The 19,344-nt window shown below is 36.1% G+C and overlaps 1 protein-coding gene across 2 annotated transcripts; it reads right to left on the bottom strand.

Moving 5' to 3' along the window:
- Positions 1 to 45: 45 nt before the first annotated feature.
- cfap251 (cilia and flagella associated protein 251) lies at positions 46 to 18,729 on the bottom strand. 2 transcript variants are annotated; one of them, XM_068221476.2, is made up of 21 exons: positions 18,651 to 18,729; positions 18,279 to 18,574; positions 17,184 to 17,324; positions 16,969 to 17,078; positions 15,620 to 15,728; positions 14,640 to 14,720; positions 14,480 to 14,557; positions 14,355 to 14,399; positions 14,044 to 14,246; positions 13,770 to 13,958; positions 12,783 to 13,033; positions 11,639 to 11,790; positions 10,759 to 10,932; positions 10,377 to 10,561; positions 9,499 to 9,613; positions 9,148 to 9,311; positions 8,880 to 8,970; positions 6,002 to 6,145; positions 5,667 to 5,895; positions 2,919 to 2,999; positions 46 to 338 (listed from the first exon to the last, which is right to left on the bottom strand). In XM_068221476.2, exons 2-21 carry the CDS (start codon positions 18,504 to 18,506, stop codon positions 217 to 219), a joined length of 2,892 nt encoding a protein of 963 aa, XP_068077577.2. In that variant the 5' UTR covers positions 18,507 to 18,574; positions 18,651 to 18,729; the 3' UTR covers positions 46 to 216. The 2 variants fall into 2 exon arrangements, with proteins under 2 accessions (XP_068077577.2, XP_021332247.2); XM_021476572.3 differs by having other exon boundaries at positions 18,279 to 18,729.
- Between the last annotated feature and the right edge of the window lie 615 nt (positions 18,730 to 19,344).

The following is a 19,344-nucleotide window of genomic DNA, read 5'->3' as shown; positions in this document are numbered from 1 at the left end:
ACGTTTTATAAATGTATCTGGAAAAAATGGAGACTTCAATCGACAGCATGTTGACAAACGACATGTTTTATTTTCGTATGATTTTATCTCTATGCGAAAGAATTGAACGCAAACATATAACACAACAGCTCGCTAACCACACAATAACAGTCCATCTGTTTTAAAATACATTACTTATTGACAACGCATGAACATAAGCAGGGAAATGTAAATATATTATGACTCCTGTCCGTGGTGTTCTTGATGGAGCTCCTGGGTGGCGACAGAAAAGCCCAATATATCTGAGGCAAATGCGTCCATGGTGATTTCAGCTGGAAGCACACTTTCCAACAGAGACCCTGAAAGGAGAAAGAGTAACGTTTGTTGAGATCAAAAGATTGCTACATTTTGAAAATCATAATGTATTTTAGCCAAATAGTCTTTAACATTGCAGAGGTTATATATGTGAGTGCATTATTAGCAAAGACGCTAATTTGCACATTCACTTGCCTATGATTTAACCCAAAACATAACCAACAATGTAAAGGCAAAACATGTAAGATGAACGTGTAAATGAACATGTTCATTTATTAATTTATTCAATTTTCTTCAGCTTTGTCACTTTATTAATCTGAGGTCGCCACAGCGGAATGAACCATCAACTTATCCAGCATATTTTTAACACAGCGGATCCCTTCTAGCTGCAACCCAGTACTGGGAAACACCCATACAAACTCAGAAACACTCACACAAAAGACAATTAAGCTTACCCAATTCACCTATAGCGCATGTCTTTGGACTGTGGGGGAAACCCACGCCCACACGGGGAGACCATGCAAACTTCAGACAGAAATGCCGACTGACCCAGTTGGCACTCAAACCAGTGACCTTCTTGCTGTGAGGTGAAAGTGCTAACCACTGAGCCACCGTGTCGCCTTTTCATAGTGTTATATATTTTTTATTATTTTCTGGTAATGCTTTCAAAAATGTTTAAGTCCAAAGAAATAAGCAGTTTTAGTGACAAGGACCATGTCCTGTGTTCCCATGCTAATTATGTCAAATACCCTTGACCACCCTTGGTTTGGTTTTATAGAAAACATGTAGTGGGAAACACCAAAGATGTTTAACATGTTTTGTGTTTTGTTAGAGCTCACAAAGCAGCATTATAACAGAACCTTAAAATGCATTTAGCATGATAAAACATGTTGGTGCTTCCCACACAGGGCCGGAGCAAGCTGAACTGCCGCTCTAGGCAGAGGACAATCACGCCGCCCTCAACCCCAATGAGAAAACGAAAGTGACCGGTTATGAAAATGAAGTGAGGTGTCGCGGACCTCTTATGTGGCACACTATGCGCAGATATAACTGAGGACCTGCGGGTGCTGAGGGAGGTGTCGCAGACACTGAGCTCTTTATTCTGCCGCCCTATTCGCTGATATAAATGAGGATGCGCAGGTGTCGCGGACCTCAATTCTGCTGTCCTATGCGCGGATATAACTGAGGACACGCGGGTGCTGATGGAGGTGTCGCGGACATAACTGAGGATGCGGGTGGTAAGGGAGGTGTCGTGGACGCCGCCCTCTCTATACTGCCGCCCTCGGCGGCCGCCTAGGTCACCTCTATGGACGCGCCGGCCCTGTTCCCACATGATCATGAATGAAAGAAACGAAAGTGGTAGACTGTGGCATTATAAAAGTTGTTGGTCATCAGTTAATTGTTTTTTAGTCAGAACTCTTCTACACAGCATGACTTTGAATCACCAGTCCAGATATTTAGTATGCCAAATATTTTACAGCCATCAGTGTCTCGTCGGCGATACTCTCAGATTGCGTTTTTAGTAAATTGTGCTTTGTGATGTCGCTCATGAAAACCGATTTCAGGCATTTGTCAGCAATTATACAAGACCTGTTATTGAACGAAAATCAGGGCTAAAATCGGGCAGTGTGAACTATTTTACTTGCTCCATACTGCCATGATAATAAATAGGGCTGTGAGATTATCTGAAATGAAAACTAGATTATGATTAATTAAGCAAAAGCTGCAATTCTCATGCACATCTTGTCAGGGAAACATGACTCTGTGATCTGTATATCTCTGACAAAGGGCTAGAAGCTGCTCTTGTGCACAAATACAACAGAAAAAAGATACACTAGAAATCAAAGAGAACCGAGGATTTATTTGCATAACTAATAAACACTCGACTATGGAATTTTAAAGAACAATTTATTTTTAAAAAATTGAGGTTCTGAGGTGAGTTAGGATTAAAAACATTATTAAATGTGGTATTTTCACAAGTATTCAGATCAGCTGCAACACAGAGCCATTGATCACTGAGAAGAAATTCAAACAACTGTGAAATAGCAGAACGATTTTCTTTGGTTTCAGGATCAGAAAAATTCCTTACAGTGCCTTTATGTTGCAATAGAACAAATATTATTTTATAGTACTAATTTATAACACTGTGTCACAATGATTATTACAACTTTGTTATTCTGTAACATTGGTGATGTAACTGAAAGTCTGAATGTGTTTGCTCATCAGTTTGGGGTTAAAAAAATTATTTATAAAGTGTAATTATGAAAGAAAACTATGTATTTGTACTACAGATGTGAAATAATTTGGAAAAACATTTTTTTTAATCCAAAACAAACATTAATTCACGCAAACTGTCAAGAAGTAACTTTCTTACATCACAGTGTCTGTGCTCATGATGCTCAGACACCCGTATTTTAATAATTCAAAAAACAAATCACTGTCAGCCGATTTCGGTGTGGAGAAAAACGTTATTATCATGGTTTTTCAGTAATGCTACACAGCGTAGTACTACACACTTTTTGTTGTATGCTCTTGTTATCTTAAGGAGAATTTCGGAATCTACTCAATTCTACATCTACCCAAATTTGTCCCTGAGTATGGTGGCTTACAGGGGGTCTCCCTACCTGTGTAATTGCCTCCATCTGGAGTAACACCTAAAAGGGTCGTAAAGCATTCAGCCAAGTCATCTTCAGTCATATGTTCGCCTGAAATTAAAATAAGTAATATTAATCAATTGGTTTTTTTTTATCTATGGGGGGAAGAAGAACTAACAACATTTTTAAATCAAAAACTCCTGATTTAGCTTACTTATACTTTCTTACTGAGTATATTGTAGCATTTATACATTTGTGACATGCATTGCGTACACTCTTAAATGTTCTTTATATTAAGAAAAAGTGTTTTCTAAGAACTTTCTAATGAAATTGCTTCATCTATGGCATCATCACGAAACCCCGAAGGGTAACATTGGAAATGCCATAAGAAACACTGTTGTCATGCTTGTCCTTTGAGACTTGCACTACCTGACAAAAGTCTTGACGCCTATGATATGATTATGCCTTGATTTTTAATTATTTAATTAGGACAGTAAGTTCTGACTTTGATTAGACAAAAGTCTTGTCAATTAACAGAAATAATGTACAGAATAGAATATACAGTTATGGTGCAGTGGAAAAAGAATTAATATTGTGTATGACTCCCATGAGCTTGGAGGACTCCTTTCATACATCTGTGCAATGACTCAAACAACTTATTAATAAAGTCACCTGGAATGACAAAGAAAGCGTTCTTGCAGGTCTCCCAGAATTCATCGAGATTATTTGGATTCATCTTCAATCCCTCCTCCTCCATCTTACCCCAGATATGCTCAATAATGTTCATGTCTCGTGATTGGGTTGGCCAATCCTTGAGCAACTTGACTTTCTTTGCTTTTAGGAATTGTGATGTGGAGGCTAAAATATGAGAGAGAATGCTATCCTGCTGAAGAATTTGTGCTCTTCTGTGGAGTGTAATGTAATGGGCAGCACAAATGTCTTTGATACCTCAGGCTGTTAATGTGTCATCCGCTCTGCAGATCTCTTGCATGCCCTTGTAAGAATTGAGATATTACAAATACTTTGATGTCTTTGACAATTCAAACATGAGCTGAAAACGGAGACAACTGGCTTCACAACCCAGCAGGTGGGAATGCGGGAAAGAACTAGTTCCCGCTACATTTACATTTGAACCCGCTGAAACTCGACTTCAACCACCCCACCTCACGCATATGGTAATTTCAATGTCTGAATGTTTTAAATTAACCCAAGTGATTTTATCTATCATGTTTGATATCATTTGAAATGTCTTAGTGCAACTGCTACAATGGTCTCATTCTCTCAGAAATAGACATAATCAAAACAATAAATATAAAATTTCAGGCATCTTTTGAACCACTGTGAAGGGTGTGACTTTCCCACAGGCAGCACTAAATGCAAATGCCTTTTGTTACACACACACACCTTTCCTTGAAGGGATTTTTGGATTATTTAAGGTAAGGTTTGAGAAATGCTCGGCGCAATTCTGCTTACCCAGATCAGCCCGTAACATGGAGCATACGCTCCATGTTATGTATATTTTGAAGTCAGGTATGCATTTTTTCATCTTGGATTTGTCTTTGATAATTTGATGTCTTATATTGATCGTTTATGAATTGACTGATTGAATTAGCATAATACATTTACCTGACTAATAAATTGTTATGTTTTGAATTATTCAAACCTCGTGTTATTATCACTGGTAAATGTTGTTGTCCATAGCACTACAAGCCCCTGTACAGGTTAGTAACGGACTAAAACATGTTAGACGGAGCAGCGTGGCACGCTATACGATGTTGTTAGAGATCCGACTAACACATTGGCATTAATTCAAGTATACTTAGACTGTAAAAGGCCAACTATGGGTTTTCTATTTAAAACAACAAAATATTGTTGAAACTAATCTAAATGTGGGTATTTAGGCCTTCATCTACAAACTTATAATCCTGTGCGATTATTATTAAATACTTTGTCTTGATTAAGTAGATAACAGATCTATGGGGACCACATAAAAAATCTCCTAAATTGAGTAAGTAGGGTTCTGCCACTTTAGGAGAGTGGTAATCGCCTCTGTTTAATGACCAAGACTGACAAGCTTGTATTAAGAGATTGTATACCTTGTCGGTGCAAGACTCGGTATGCTATAGGAATGTAAATAAATGAGAATAAGGTATAATAACAAATCGAAAGAATATTCAATCATAATCTAAAATAATGTGAAAGGAAACAAAATAACTTTATCAATGTTTTATAATTGGAGTCAGATAAAAAGAGGATAAATATATTAATATTCTAAACCACCTCATACTAAAATTGGAGTCAGATATGAGTTAAGTTTAAAATAAATCAACATTGTGCACTGGAAAGACCGAACATGCAGTGAACCTTCATCCACCATTGGATACCGTCATTGGACCAACTGGGTGGACCCTACACCCTCATACTGAATGTAATCCCAAACCATAATTTTTCCTTCACCAAACTTGACTGATATTTGTTAGAACTCTGGGTCCATGATTCCAAACCATTCCAATACGTCTTCTGTTGTATTTTGATGATTGGGATGCAGTTCAACAGATTATTCAACAAAAAAATCTACCACTACCAAAATAAACAATTTTTCCAAATGATCAACTAGAATTCAAGTTATTATTTGTTGCATTTACAACTGGGATCAACGACAAGACTTTTGTCAGGTAGTGTATATAAGTGTATATTATAACCAAATTCACAGCCTCTTAAATGCAGTAACCAAAATCTTTCTCTGTTAATTACAATCTTTAAAAATAAAAAACTTACCTCTAGCCTGCAGTAGCTCAAGCAGTTCATCCCTGTCAATATTATACCTGCCCTCCTCGTCTGGCTTTCCAAGCACCTGGAAGGCATTGTACAGCTCCTGCCTGGAAATGCCAGAGGCAGGTCTGTGGTTGACATACAGCCTAATGAACTCCTCCAGATCGATGTCTGTCACATAATTTCTGGTTTCAGCATAGCGGCTGAACTTCACCTCATTTTGCATGTCTTCCAGCTTCAACAAAACAAAAAGTGGGTTGACAAAATATTGAGTGCTAGTCCACCTGTTGATGACAGATCTGTATTGTAGAGTCAACTGGTGACTGCAACAGTGCATGTACCTCTTGCTCTGTGGGATAGAAGCCAAGGGCTCGCATTAAGAAGGGCACATCAGCAAGAGGGATGCGTGTGGACACAAGCCGGGTTTCCATAGAGTCAAGGTTTTGGTCCAGTAGCTGAAAGTAGTAAAAATATTCCTCCATCTCCTAAAGAACAAATATTTACTATTTAACAAATGCACAAATTTGGACCTAGTTAAAGGAGCATTGTAAAACGACACAGTACAAAATTAAAACTGTAAAATATTACAATAAATTATTAATTTCACTTAAATACAGGGAACGCTTTTACAGATCTATAGTTTTAGTCATTTCTAAGTAAGCACGGCCATTCAGGAAAAACAAAAAAAAAGTCATCATAAATTGACACTCCCAAAATACCCACATTGGCACTTCACATTGATTTTTATGGAATTTTGTTTAAATAATTGTGTTGTTGTACATATTAAGTTACAATTGAATTATTTAATGCACTATTTAAATGTTATGGTGTGTCACAATTCTGGTGTGTCTGTGTTGTGTTCATGTAGATCGGGGTGTCAAAACTCGGTCCTGGAGGGCCGGTATCCTGCATAGTTTAGCTCCAACTTGCTTCAACACACCTGCCTGAAAGTTTCTAGTATACCTAGAAAGAGCTTGATTAGCTGGTTCAGGTGTGTTTAATTGGGGTTGTAACTAAAACTTGCAGGACACCGGCCCTCCAGGACCGAGTTTGGACACACCTGATGTAGATGTTCCTGTCATGTGATTCCCCATGTGTTGTGTTCCATGTGCTTCTGTTTGTGTCATGTGATTCCTTTGTTCTGTTTGCCCGCCATTGGTTAATGTTCATTAGTTCCACCTGTGCCACACCCTGTATGTATTCAGTTCAATCAGTCCTGTGAATTTATACCGCTGAGTTTGTTTAGTTCTTTGTCTGGTTTTGTATTGTTACATCTTTTTGTACTGCCTGTGAGTTGATGTGCCAGTAGGTTTATTTTGTTTGTTTGTTTGTTTTTGATAATTCCTGTGTGATCGGAGTGTTTCTGAGTGAGCCTACCTGTGACACAGGTACACAGTAAAATCTTCAGAGTAAAATTTACTCAGTTCAGATAACATTTGGTCCCTCTCTAAATTGAGCAAAATTTACTCAGCAGCAGAGTTAAAGTTAATGAGACAATGATGGGGTTAATTAGGTGTTGATTGAGCACTGATGATGAACACCTGCTGTTAATAAGCAGAAACATAAGAGAAGCAGCAGCAGCTTCGCTCATTGGTTACCTGATTGACTTTATTTCTGTCAGATGTTCACAAAATTCCACATGAGATTTATTGAGAATTAACCGTTTTAGTTATTTACATATTACAAAAAAAAAGTTTTTTTTTTTCGCCTGATGTCACCATCATGGAGAAAAGTGGTTGATTTACTTGGACTCAATTTCTAATGTTAATTTTCTTTACTTGCAATAACAAGTATAAAAAGAGCACATGTGATCAAGTAGATTGATCCTGTGTGTATTCTTACTCTTGATAACAGTAACTGTACAAGATATTATGATTAAATGATGGATTATCATATAGGAAACAAAGTTCAGTGTTTTTCAAGAGAATGGATCTCAACTGTGGTGTTATAATAAAATACATTAAGCATCTGAATCACTTTAGAGACACAGACATCAATAATCAGCGTATCTATCTCAACAGTGGTTAGAGATTTTTTTTTGGGTGCTGTGCATGTTAAGACAATAATACGACATTCATCCATAGTTCCTAGCATGCACTGTAGGAAAATAAAACTCACCATAGTTGAGAAGCATACGCTGATTCTTTATGTCTGTGGGTTTTGAGTCTTTCAGATGTTCAATGTGATCTGATAATGGTATTGGTGAGCTCCATTTTCTTAATACAGTGCTCTTTTGTGATACAACATTATTTAAACTTAATAAGTCAAAAACAATTTTACTGATTTGACCAATGACTAACCCACCACAGAGTCAATTATCCAGAGCACAACTGCTCTCTTTATACAATATTTGCCACAATACACTATTTGGCAAACAAAGAAAAACTAACAGCAGAAATCGAGTCAGAGTCCAAGTAAAGCAGCTACTGTTCTCCTCAACGGTGACAGTTAAACACAAAAAGTGTTTTTTTTTTTTTTTTTTTTTTTAATGTTGTAAAAAAAAAAATTAATTCTTTATATTATTACTATATGGAATTTTATAGAGTGTGGCAGAAATAAGGCCAAACAGGTTGTTAATAAGTAAAGCTGCTGTTTGTGGAGTTACTTAATGATCCTTTGCTGAGACTTTGAGAGATTTAATGTGTTTTATTTCAGTTTATTTGATCTACGGCTGTGACTGAAGGTAGATGTAGTTTTGTGTTTCTCTTCTGTTTCTGCTTATTAACAGCAGGTGTTCATCATCAGTGCTCAATCATCACTTAAATAACCCCATCATTGTCTCATTAACTTTAACTCTGCTGCTGAGTAAATTTTGCTCAATTTAGAGAGGGACCAAATGTTCTCTGAACTGAGTAAATTTTACTCTGAAGTTTTTACTGTGTATATTATATATTATATTTGTGTTAGTTACAAGTTTGATTTCTAATACCAGCAAAAATTATAGGTGAGGGAGTAAGCCTTTTATGTCAAGCTGAGCTGCCATTACGCAAGGCACCTAACCATAATTGAAGAAACAATGTCTGCCCATTGTCCAATTCTGTGCTTACATGGTTGGATTTTGCGTGTGTGATCACCTCTCACTTGTATTGTAGGTCAAATGCAGTGGACCAATTTTTAAGTACAGGTAAAACACCTTCACTTCATATACTACTGTCAAAAATCTGTATGTACAAATTGACAATGAGATAAAAGAAAACATTACAGTTTGGGAGTTCATACCTTAAATAGCAGACCATCTCTTCCTCCCTCCAGAAGATCATAGAAAGGCTTCATGCCTTTTCCTCCTAGAGCAGCAGATGCCTCCAATGATCTGCATGAATAATTGGGGAAAAAAGACATAGCTACATGTAGTTCAATTTAAATACGTAGGTGTCAAAATGACCCAGTTTAAATTCATGCACAATATTTGTTATAGTGGTTACTTGATTTCAGTGCTTAATTGAGTTTTTTTTTTTTTTTGCATGAGACACATGCTATCCAAACTCACAGTAAATTGAGCTCCCAAGAAAAGACAGTGCAGTCTTGTCCTCCAGCAGTGAAAACATATCTACCATCATATGAGCAGGCAAGAGTGGAGACACCTGTTGAGTGACAGATCATTACAAAGGACTTGTGAGGGTTTCCATCCAGAGGCAGAATCTGAATGCCAACCTACAAGGAGAGAAACCAGAAGTGAAAAGAGAAACTCAAATCATTAAATTGGAGTAAATGTTGCACAATAACTAAGGGTAACACAAAGTGATCAGTACTAAGACTGTAGTTCAGTTTATATAAGTTTAAAACAGAAGAGTAATTATGAAAGTGACCGTTTGTTAATAAGACCTGGAAAACGTTATACCTTATCTTCTGTTATATATGCCATGTAGCGGGAATTAGAGTCGCCATCTTTGGATGCAGGTAGGATGAGCATCTTTTTCACTGGAGAGCCATAAGAGGGCGCGGAAAGTGTTTTTCTGTGCAGTAGATTGTCACAGTAGTTTATTTCAACATTTAAGAATAAGATTTTCATCATTGTTATTACTAGATTATTTTTCTGAAAACATTTGTATGTATTGTGTTAAAGTCATATACATCTGCATTGGCATAAGAGTATTTAAAGAGAAATGTATATTTGGGTGGAGTATCCCTTAAACAGCATAAAGAAGTGGGGGAAAAAAATCCCTAAACATTCAGTTGTGCTCGTTGAACTGTACAAACACTTGTGAATGGTCAACTGCTGTATGGTACATCATTTAGTTTGGGTTCTTGAGTTGTATTAGTTGAGCACAAGGCTGCCTTCAAAGGATAGTTCAAAGTGACACATAATTGGATAATAAATATTACAACTGTACGTAAACACCATAAATGGTCTTCCGGATATGTGGAAATCCACTGATCTTTGCGTAAACAGTAAGTCATCCCTACCAGTGAAGTCATTTCCCCTCTTTTATGGGAGAAGACAAACACACTTTAGATGAATCTTCAGTTCCTTTGTCCATAGTCATAACAGAGATGCTTATCTTAAGGGAATTAACTTATTACCCTTTTGCATCAAAAGGAGGCCATATTAATAAAATGTCCTTGAAATCCCATTCTATTATCCAATTTTAGGCTTGTGTAACAATTTCTTTAAATGTTTCTTTCTATAAAAATCACATTTAATGAGAACTTTTTGGCTTTTGGTTTATTTGAATATCTCCAATAATTAAATCACCAATACTGTTGTAAACTACAAACCTGCACATTTTGGAGGTCGCATTGAAGAGCTTCATCTTATAGAGATTGGAGGCTGTAAGAAGGAAATTTTCAGGTGTTAGATGAGGATACCACGCCATGCATGTGGGTACAGCGCTCTGCTCGATCCGATCGCAACTCAAAATCAACAGCTCGTTTTCACCACTGCTCTGCAGATCATACTCCACCTGTTAAGAACAGACAAGATAGAGACCATTAATCGAAAAAGAAAAACAGACTTCTAGACTTAGTCATGGCATCTATATATTGCTGCTCTCTGATGATTTGAAGTGCTCCTTTTATCCTCATGTGTAAGTCACTTTGGATAAAAGTATCTGCTAAATGAATAAATGTAAATGAATAATATAGAAACACATGTACTCACCAGCCTGCGATCCATGCCAAGAGAGAGCAGTCGCGGCTGATTGCTATCTAAATCTACTCCAAAAAGCAGGTCCTGGATGGGTTTATAATGTGAGTGGTGTCTGCCCTGGTACTTCCATATCTCCTGAGTCCCCTCTTTACATAAACAGAGCAACGTCACAGCTTTTCCCGTGTCCTGGAATAAGATAATTAAAAAAAGTAAAAATGTTTTTTTTTTTTTAAAAGCTACTTAAATCAACAACTCTGCTGTTGTTCTCAATTTTTTTTATTAAATCTTTTCAGTGTTTTATTCAAAAGTTTTAGATTTTTTGATGATTTTCAGTAAATTTGAGGCCCCTATAAATGCTTACTACTATGAATATATGACCATATATTATATTTTAATAAAGAGACAAGCCTCTGCATTTAAACAAAAAAAGCATTTTATTCTATCTTCATGTGTCCACAAAATATATAAAAATATCTTTAAACAGTTCATCAATTTAAGAACAAAGAAAATGACATTTGTTTTTCAAAGAAGTGCATTTTCAAGATGTGTATGTTCAAATGTGTGTATTTCATGTGCATGTGTTTAAAACAAATACATATATAACACTTTGTCCAGATTTTTCTGATCCACACTTACATTGATTGTCTTTTTTTATTTCGTATCCAAGAGACCTAAAAGTCCAGTAACTCGTTCAGGACGCACACCCACTAGATTTACATTGGTTATTTGTTTGTTATTTTTAATCAATGACTTACTTATAAACTTGTCACCCCAAACTGTCACATTTGAGTTAATACATTTTAAATAATTTCATAATGTTACCAGTTCACAAAATATTTAATCTGAAATGTGCTGTACAAATTACCTAAATAAAAAAGCAACTTCCACTAACCGCAGCAGCCAGGTAGTGTGAGTCCTGAGAGAAGGTTAGATGGGTAATGCTGTCTTGAGTGAACTGCAAACATTCTTTACCATCATTGTGAAGTGTACAGGCATCAACAATCTGCAAAGCCCCACTGGCAAAACCAACTGCCAGGTAAAAACCTAGATCAGGATAAATTCACAAACATGCATCTTTAAATATTTACTAGTGAAAAACATGTTTTTAATCGGAACATGAAATGATAGACAGTTGAGCAAAAAAAGATCCTCCAAGATACAGGTGACTTTTTCTCTTCAAAAAAAAGTTAAAGATGTTTTTTATTTAAAAATTGGTGATTCATAAAAATGAAGGGCAACATCGACACTTTAAGCATCAAAAACACAGACAAAACTAAACTACTGCCCATGCTCTTAATAATGTTCAGTTTCTTATTGTCACAATCACCAGCAATGAACCAGGCCTGAAGATCGCTAGGAATCATTCCCTTTCACTTAGGACTACAAATCTGTCACCATATGGACTATAAATCCTGTCATGCACACACACTCACACCTGTTCCGTTTTTCCACTGATTGCTAACACACAGCTGAAGCTGTTCTAAACTGATTACATGGACTTTAAAAGCAGCACAAACACATACACACTAGATGCTGAGTCTTGTTCATCTGTTACTGTGAACATTACAGCGCATTTCTCTTGACTTAATTTGCCGTGTTTTGACCTCGCCTTGTTTGTTTGTTTACATTGTCTGCTGACTGCTTCTACTGACCATTCACTTGTGTATTGACCATGACTCTGGATTGCCCATATACGTCTGTTTGTTTCTGTGTTGACTGCTGCTTGCCTGACCATTCTCCTAATAAACCCTGGATTTGGATCCGCACCTCTGTTGTCAGCATCCCTTTACATAATACTCACACAGACCAATCATCTCATTTAATAAGAACTCTATAATTTCATTTTGCCTGCTGATGTTTTTTTTTAAGTTAATGGACTTGCAAGTTATAAATCACCAACAGTTTTAGCTAAAAGTCTAATTTATTGTTGCACTGATTAAAAAAAGTCAACTACATCTTGGATGGGCTGAGGGTGGGTAAATTGACAGCAAACAAATGACCCGTAAAATATGGTAATACAACAATGAAACGTTCACCTTGTGGATCATAGGCAATGCACTGGATCTGTTTGTGGGACAGGAAAACTCTGCTGCAGACGGCCTCTTTATGCTGATAATCCCATACCTTAATGGTGCCGCTGTGGCTGCCCATAGCTACCAATGGTTGTTTAGGATGGCAGGCAACTGCTTCCAGAGGTTCTGCATGTTCCCGCAGAAGGCTCTTTGGAACATTTGTCTGTGTGTTTACATGTACTACAGTTGCATGAATTGTAGAGAGGACAAAATTTCTGTAAATAGAAGGAGAGAAAGAGTTTATTACACTGTAGAGTTGAATAATGATGCCTCTATATCCCAGCCTGAAGAAAGTATGAAAATGGTGACATAAAAGATGGAAATGCGTAAGAGAAATACTTTAAAACGAAATTATTTTATCACCCTCATTCCAAATTAGTATACTTTATTCTATAGAACACAAAATAAGTTCTTACTGTTTCTGTTTTTTAGAGTAATCCATGTATTTTTTCTTTCTTAACAAATGCTGGTCAAAGTTCGCTAAAACTGGTGGTTACCAACATTCTTCAAAATATACTTTTTGTATTCGCCAATTGAAAGTCATAGAGGTTTGGAATAACACGAGGCTGAGTAAATTACAATAGAGGTTTCATTTATTGCTGAAAATCTCTTTAAGCAATCCCACTCTGACTAAGATTAATGTATAGATGTACTTTGTTATATGGATGAGTACATCCAGTCTATGTACTGCACTCCTGTTAGTAGTTTAGCTTTTAACAGATGGCTTGAAATGTATTTCACACTTTCTCCTGTGGTATGTCTCAAGAACATTAAGGAAGCATATTTAGGCAAACTAAATTCAGTGAAGGAATGTCTCTGTCTAAAATATTAAAACAATAATTTGTAAACAGTCTTAACTGCATAAAATTTTTCGCTTTTTTAAATATTATTTTCATATGACAAATTTGTCATAATATATCTAAGATCTTTAAGAGTCACTCACGGTCTCACCTCATGACAAATGGCTTCGCATCTAGCGTGCAGTCTTTTGGGTATTCCAGGCTGTTATTGGAGGGTCTTTCTTTAGAAAAGGAGATGGATCTGATGGGATCTACGTTAAACTCATTGTACAAGTTGATAAGCTTGAGATTTCCATCGTAGAATTTGATGTGTCCGTTCACATCACCTGTTACTATAAAACTTGACAGAAAACAAAGTATTAGGACTAATCTGATGCATCTTCATGCACACCACACTATATACTGTATCTATGTTTTACATATACCTGTCAATCAGAGTCAATACAGCGATCGCTTCCTTCTGCATAGAAACTAGTTTTATGGCGTTCCTCACTATGGGCTGACGAGAGACAGACTCCGTTTGCTTGTCCCAGAGAATTATATTCCCATTTGAGGTGGCTGTAAAAGCCTGCACGCCATCGTAGTGGAAGACGGACTGGCTCAGGGAACCTATCACTGCATTGAAGGTCTAGATGAAGAGAGATTTGCAAGAAGTCATGCCAAAAGCAGAGCAGAATACTTTCATTCATTGCAGCAACACAAAAAGTTAATCCTGAAAAAAGATTCTTCTGCCAACCTTATCAGTAATTTCAGGTGCTGAGTATTCCAGATGTCCCCTTTCCTGAGCAACAGAATTCCTTGCTATAAGCAAATACAACTACAACTGTAAATCAGTAAGACAAAGAGATAAATAATCCATACCCAGTTGTAGAAGAGAACCTGAGAGCTGCTGTTGCTGACCAGCTGTGTGCTGTCAGAGGGATTGAAAAGTATTTGTTTCTGGGAAAACATTGAGAGTTTATTTGATGATGGATACATCAAATGTTGATTGATAACCAGTATTCATACTTTTACAGCATACCTGGCAACCATATTTTGGGCTGAGGTCAACTTGACATGCTGGCTCTTCGCTTTCATCCGTCCAGTTCCAAATACACACTCGCTGACATAGAAAAAAAGTTTATTTGTTGCCAGTTATATTAATCTGTGACTATATATCTTTAATGTGATTAAAAAATATATTATGTTATTAATTACTCATCCTCATAATTCCAAGCCCTTTAGTTCTTCATTTATCTTCGTAACACAAATTAAGTTATTTTTTAGAAACTGATCTCATTCCATCTATCTCATTCTCCATAGACAGCAACGGTCCTGTGGATCTCATTCTATCTATCTCATTCTCCATAGACAGCAACGGTCCTGTGGAATTCAAAGTCCAGAAAAGAAACTAAAATCCTTATCAAAATCTTCCATGTAACTTTAGTGGTTCAACTGTAATCATAAGTAACTCCAAGAACTCTTTTGTGTGTCATATAAACTGCAAAAACCACTTTGTTCGTCATTGCTTTCCTCGTCAGATTAGGGTGCCGTTTACTTCAGGCAACATGTTGCTTAAATTTTGCGCTGCTGACATTAATGGCAATACATTGTACTGTCCATAGTAAATGCACATCCTGACCTGATGTGGGAGACAAGATATATAGGCAAACAAAGTAGATTTTACAATTTTACTACCACTCAAAGGTGACTTTGTATGATTACAGTTGAACTACTGAAGTCACAAGGAAGGTTTTAACCATGTTTTTAGTCATGTAATGTATGTTTTTGGTTCCTTTTTGAACATCTAGGAACCACTGCTGCATATGGAGGGTGAGTTTTCAGATTTCATTTAAAATATCTGAATTTGTGTCCTAAAGATGAACGAAGTTCTGAGGGGATTGGAACAACATGAGAGTGAGTAATTAACAACAGTTTTTATAATGAACTAATCTTTTAAGAACATTTATATTTTATTTGTCTACAGGGTATGTAAAAATATGATATAGAAGCCAAGCAGACCTGTACTAGTCCAGCACCAACAGTCACTAGATATTTTGAATCTTTTGACAGTGCTAAGGCAGCAACTCCACCCTCTGGATGACAATCAAACAATGTCTTGACAGGAATCCTACAAGATGCAATAAAATTATTTTTCACCCTATACATTGTAAATGTTTGTTATGTACACTTAAACTGCCTAAATTCATCATTTCATGAAGTTTTAGGATGCATTACTCAGAGCTTTTGCTATCTATATAAACATTAGTATCACACAATTGCCGCACCATTGTTGACTGCTCATCCATAAGGCAAATTTCCCATTACAAAGGTGCCCTATTGTACTGTGATCTGAAGAATGTAGAGAAGATTTTAGTGTAATGGGCTCAATGTCATGTTCAAGAAACCAGACATGATTGGAGTTTTGTTTTTTCCTGCTGGAAGTAGCCCTCACACTATGGTCATAAAGAAATAGACATGGTCAACAGCAATGGATGTGGTAGAAAGGTTTTTCTCACATCATTGCTCCAACAGCAGCCGTACAGCTGATCCAATGCATGGTCATATTGTTTATGCCAATTTCTGAAAATATGAATGTCACAACATTTATCGAGGCTGTTAAGGTAATCTTTTATCAATCTTTTTTCTAGTTTTTGTGAAACCACCTGTAGCCTCAGTTTTCTGTTCTTGGTTGACAAGAGTGTGTGCTCTTCTGCTGTTGTAGTCCATCTGATTCAAGCTTTGACATTTTGTGTATTCAGAAAGGCTCTTCTTTTAGTAACAAGAGGCTGTCTTAGTTGCTGTTGCTTCTCTATAAGCTCAAACCAGTCTGAAGATTCTACTTTCACCTCAAACATCAACAAGGCACTTTCTTTTCTTTTTTTTGACCATCCCCTGCAAAATATGTAGATCTAGGTTATGTGTGAAAACCCCTGTAGATACCAGCACTTTCTGAAATACTTTGGCCTGTCCGTCTAGTACCAACATCCAGGCCACTTTCAAATTTCAAATTATTTATGTTAATGAACAGGTGAACCAATGTATCAAATGCTGGTAAATGTAACTTACTGTGAACAGTTCATATGCTATTTCTGACATTTCGATTCATTTAGTCTGCCTAAACTCTACCCATTTCTCTAAGTTTACAACAAGCACATATAAAGTTGACTGGCTTTCTTCCAAACAACAACCGAAAAGTTCAGTACTTCTTCTTCTTCTTTTTTTTTTTTTTTTTTTGATAAATCCATTTCACTTAAATGTGAAAAAGATCTGTTTTGCCCAATGCATAAGCATGATAATCAAGTCTTTACAGTCAGTTGTAAGGGGGGATTTACAAAAGCAATAGGAATAGAATAAAGGGTCAGATTTACCCTGTATAAGCATCCCATATGATAACAAGACTCTCTTGACCCATGTCCGCAGTAACAATCCAACGTCTGTCTTCACTTGTACACAGACAGGTGATTGGACTGCAGTGGCCCTGCAGACACCAAGCAGCACAAAATCAGCATGTTTACAATACCATTTTAGGCTTTACATTTAATTTTGTAAGTCATTTAAGTTTGAAACAATACAAGTCTCTTACTTGTAACAGGTACTGTGATTTAGAAGTGTGATCATAAATGACAGCAACATGAGCACAAGCATAGATGATGACAAGCCTGTCTTCATCCTGCAGGCTGAAAACAGGTAGGGATGAGTTGATGCCATAAGCCCATTCAAGGACCTGGAAGTGTGATGGACTAAGTTTTAGATACAGGTCGAAAAAAGAAACTAGAGTATTGACTATATAAGTGCGGGTTCAGCCATTGGAACTATTTAGACATTTTTTTTATTTACTTACATTGTTTTTTGACCATAAAAACAGCTCTTGATGTTCAAGCTGATATTTTCTTATTATGTTATTTATATTTTTATGTACAGTCATAAATGCACTTGATTGAAGAGCAAGTAGTTTGAATGTTTACTGCCGTTTGTTATTCCTAGTCATTTCCCTCAAAGCCAATAAACTAAAAGTTCAGAAACAACATCAGAAAATAGCTTACTTTCACATTGCAGATTAAGTTAAATAGTAGGTCTAAAAATTTAAGTGACTTATTTACCTTTTGACAGTTTGAAAATGCTAATTTACAAGACTTTTCTTTCTTTAGCAAGCTCCTTAAGAAACCTATAATTATATTATAACACTTTTGTGCATAGAATGTGATGTGTTGTCACTGTTGCTGGGTAAGAATTGATTACATGTAAAGTTAATCTGGATATAATCAGATTCCAAAAATTAAGCACTTGTAATCAGAGTAATTTTATATATTTTAAAATGTTTTTTTATTCATTACAAATGATTCCCACATTGTCATTCAATTATTCATAATTTATTGATTCTTCCTATTTTTTTTCTTTAGATATTATTTTGAAACCATTATAGTATGTCATGATTAGTTTTAAACACCCACAATACCGAATGACCATGTAAATGTCATGTAAATTCATTTGTGAACAATGCTTCTAACTTTAGGAACACATTTATATTTTTAACATATTCTAATCTACTGAGCAACGTATGTCGTGATATCTCAAATATTTGTAGTTTTTGAGTATAATATGGAAATAACGATGCATATTAGTTATTTGGGCTAATTAATGCAAGTAATTATGATAAAGTTACAGATTATTGCATTACCAGTGGGTGAGTTTTGTTGGTCTCTTTGGGAATGGCAGGCAATGATGTGGCTGTGTAAATTTGTGAATCAGCAGTATCCTCTTGTTGACTGGGTAGATCACTTCTTTTTTCAACCTCTCCTGTTGCTTCATCTCCATCGTGTGATTCTTTCTTTATCTGATTATTTTCTGTGCTTTTCGGCTCCCCTGTGTCTTCAGCTTCTGAAGACTTTCCGTTTTCCGTTGACATTATGAGTTGTAAAAGCAAAAGCCAGTCTCTTTTTGCGACAGTCCTGTCTCCGTGGCGTCGAAACACCCCTAAGTTATGCCAAAGATTTGTTTAAAAAAGTCTTAATTGAGTAATTCGTAAACACAAATATAACGTTAACCATACTTTTAATCGTACAAACACAAATGTCTCGCACAGAAGAAACGATGAAGTTGTCGTTTATTTATCCGGTGTAACTACCCACGCATCCCGTTGCTAGGATACGGTCACGTGGGGGTAATCAACAGCCTGAGAGCGGTTGTTGACGAGAAGTTCACAAGTTAGGCTATTATTTATATTTTTTTATTAAAATTTTCAATAATTGTTAAATCCTATCTAGACTTCACCCCTCTGAGAGCATACAGGGTTCATAAGATTTTTTATTTAAAATATGATCACACAATACAGTTTCTACATTTCATTTTTTTAAATCTTGCCATAAACATTATTAGCTAAATAATGATGGACTATATAACCTGATTTTTAAAATTTTTATTTTAATGTTATTTTCTAAGAACCTCTGAGCCACTGATTTTAGAGGAAACGCCAATGCTGACTGTGCTGCTTGATATTTTTTAAGGAAACCGAAACATATTTAGTTGTCTTTAATGAGTTGAAAAAAAACAGCATTAATGTACTTTTGTTAAATAAAAGTATTTCGTTAAACCAATTCACAGAACAACAGGCCCTTAAGCAGACTATTGAAATGGTGGTTCTGTGGACCTTTTTACAGTTATTTAATTTCTAATAAATTATAAGGTTCAAATATGGCATTTTAAGTGACATTTTCAAGCACTAATCTTTGTTGGATTAGCTTTTC

The sequence above is a fragment of the Danio rerio genome, chromosome 5 (assembly GCF_049306965.1).
Source record: "Danio rerio strain Tuebingen ecotype United States chromosome 5, GRCz12tu, whole genome shotgun sequence".
Lineage (NCBI taxonomy): Eukaryota > Metazoa > Chordata > Actinopteri > Cypriniformes > Danionidae > Danio > Danio rerio.
This window is presented reverse-complemented; position numbering and strand designations above follow the sequence as displayed.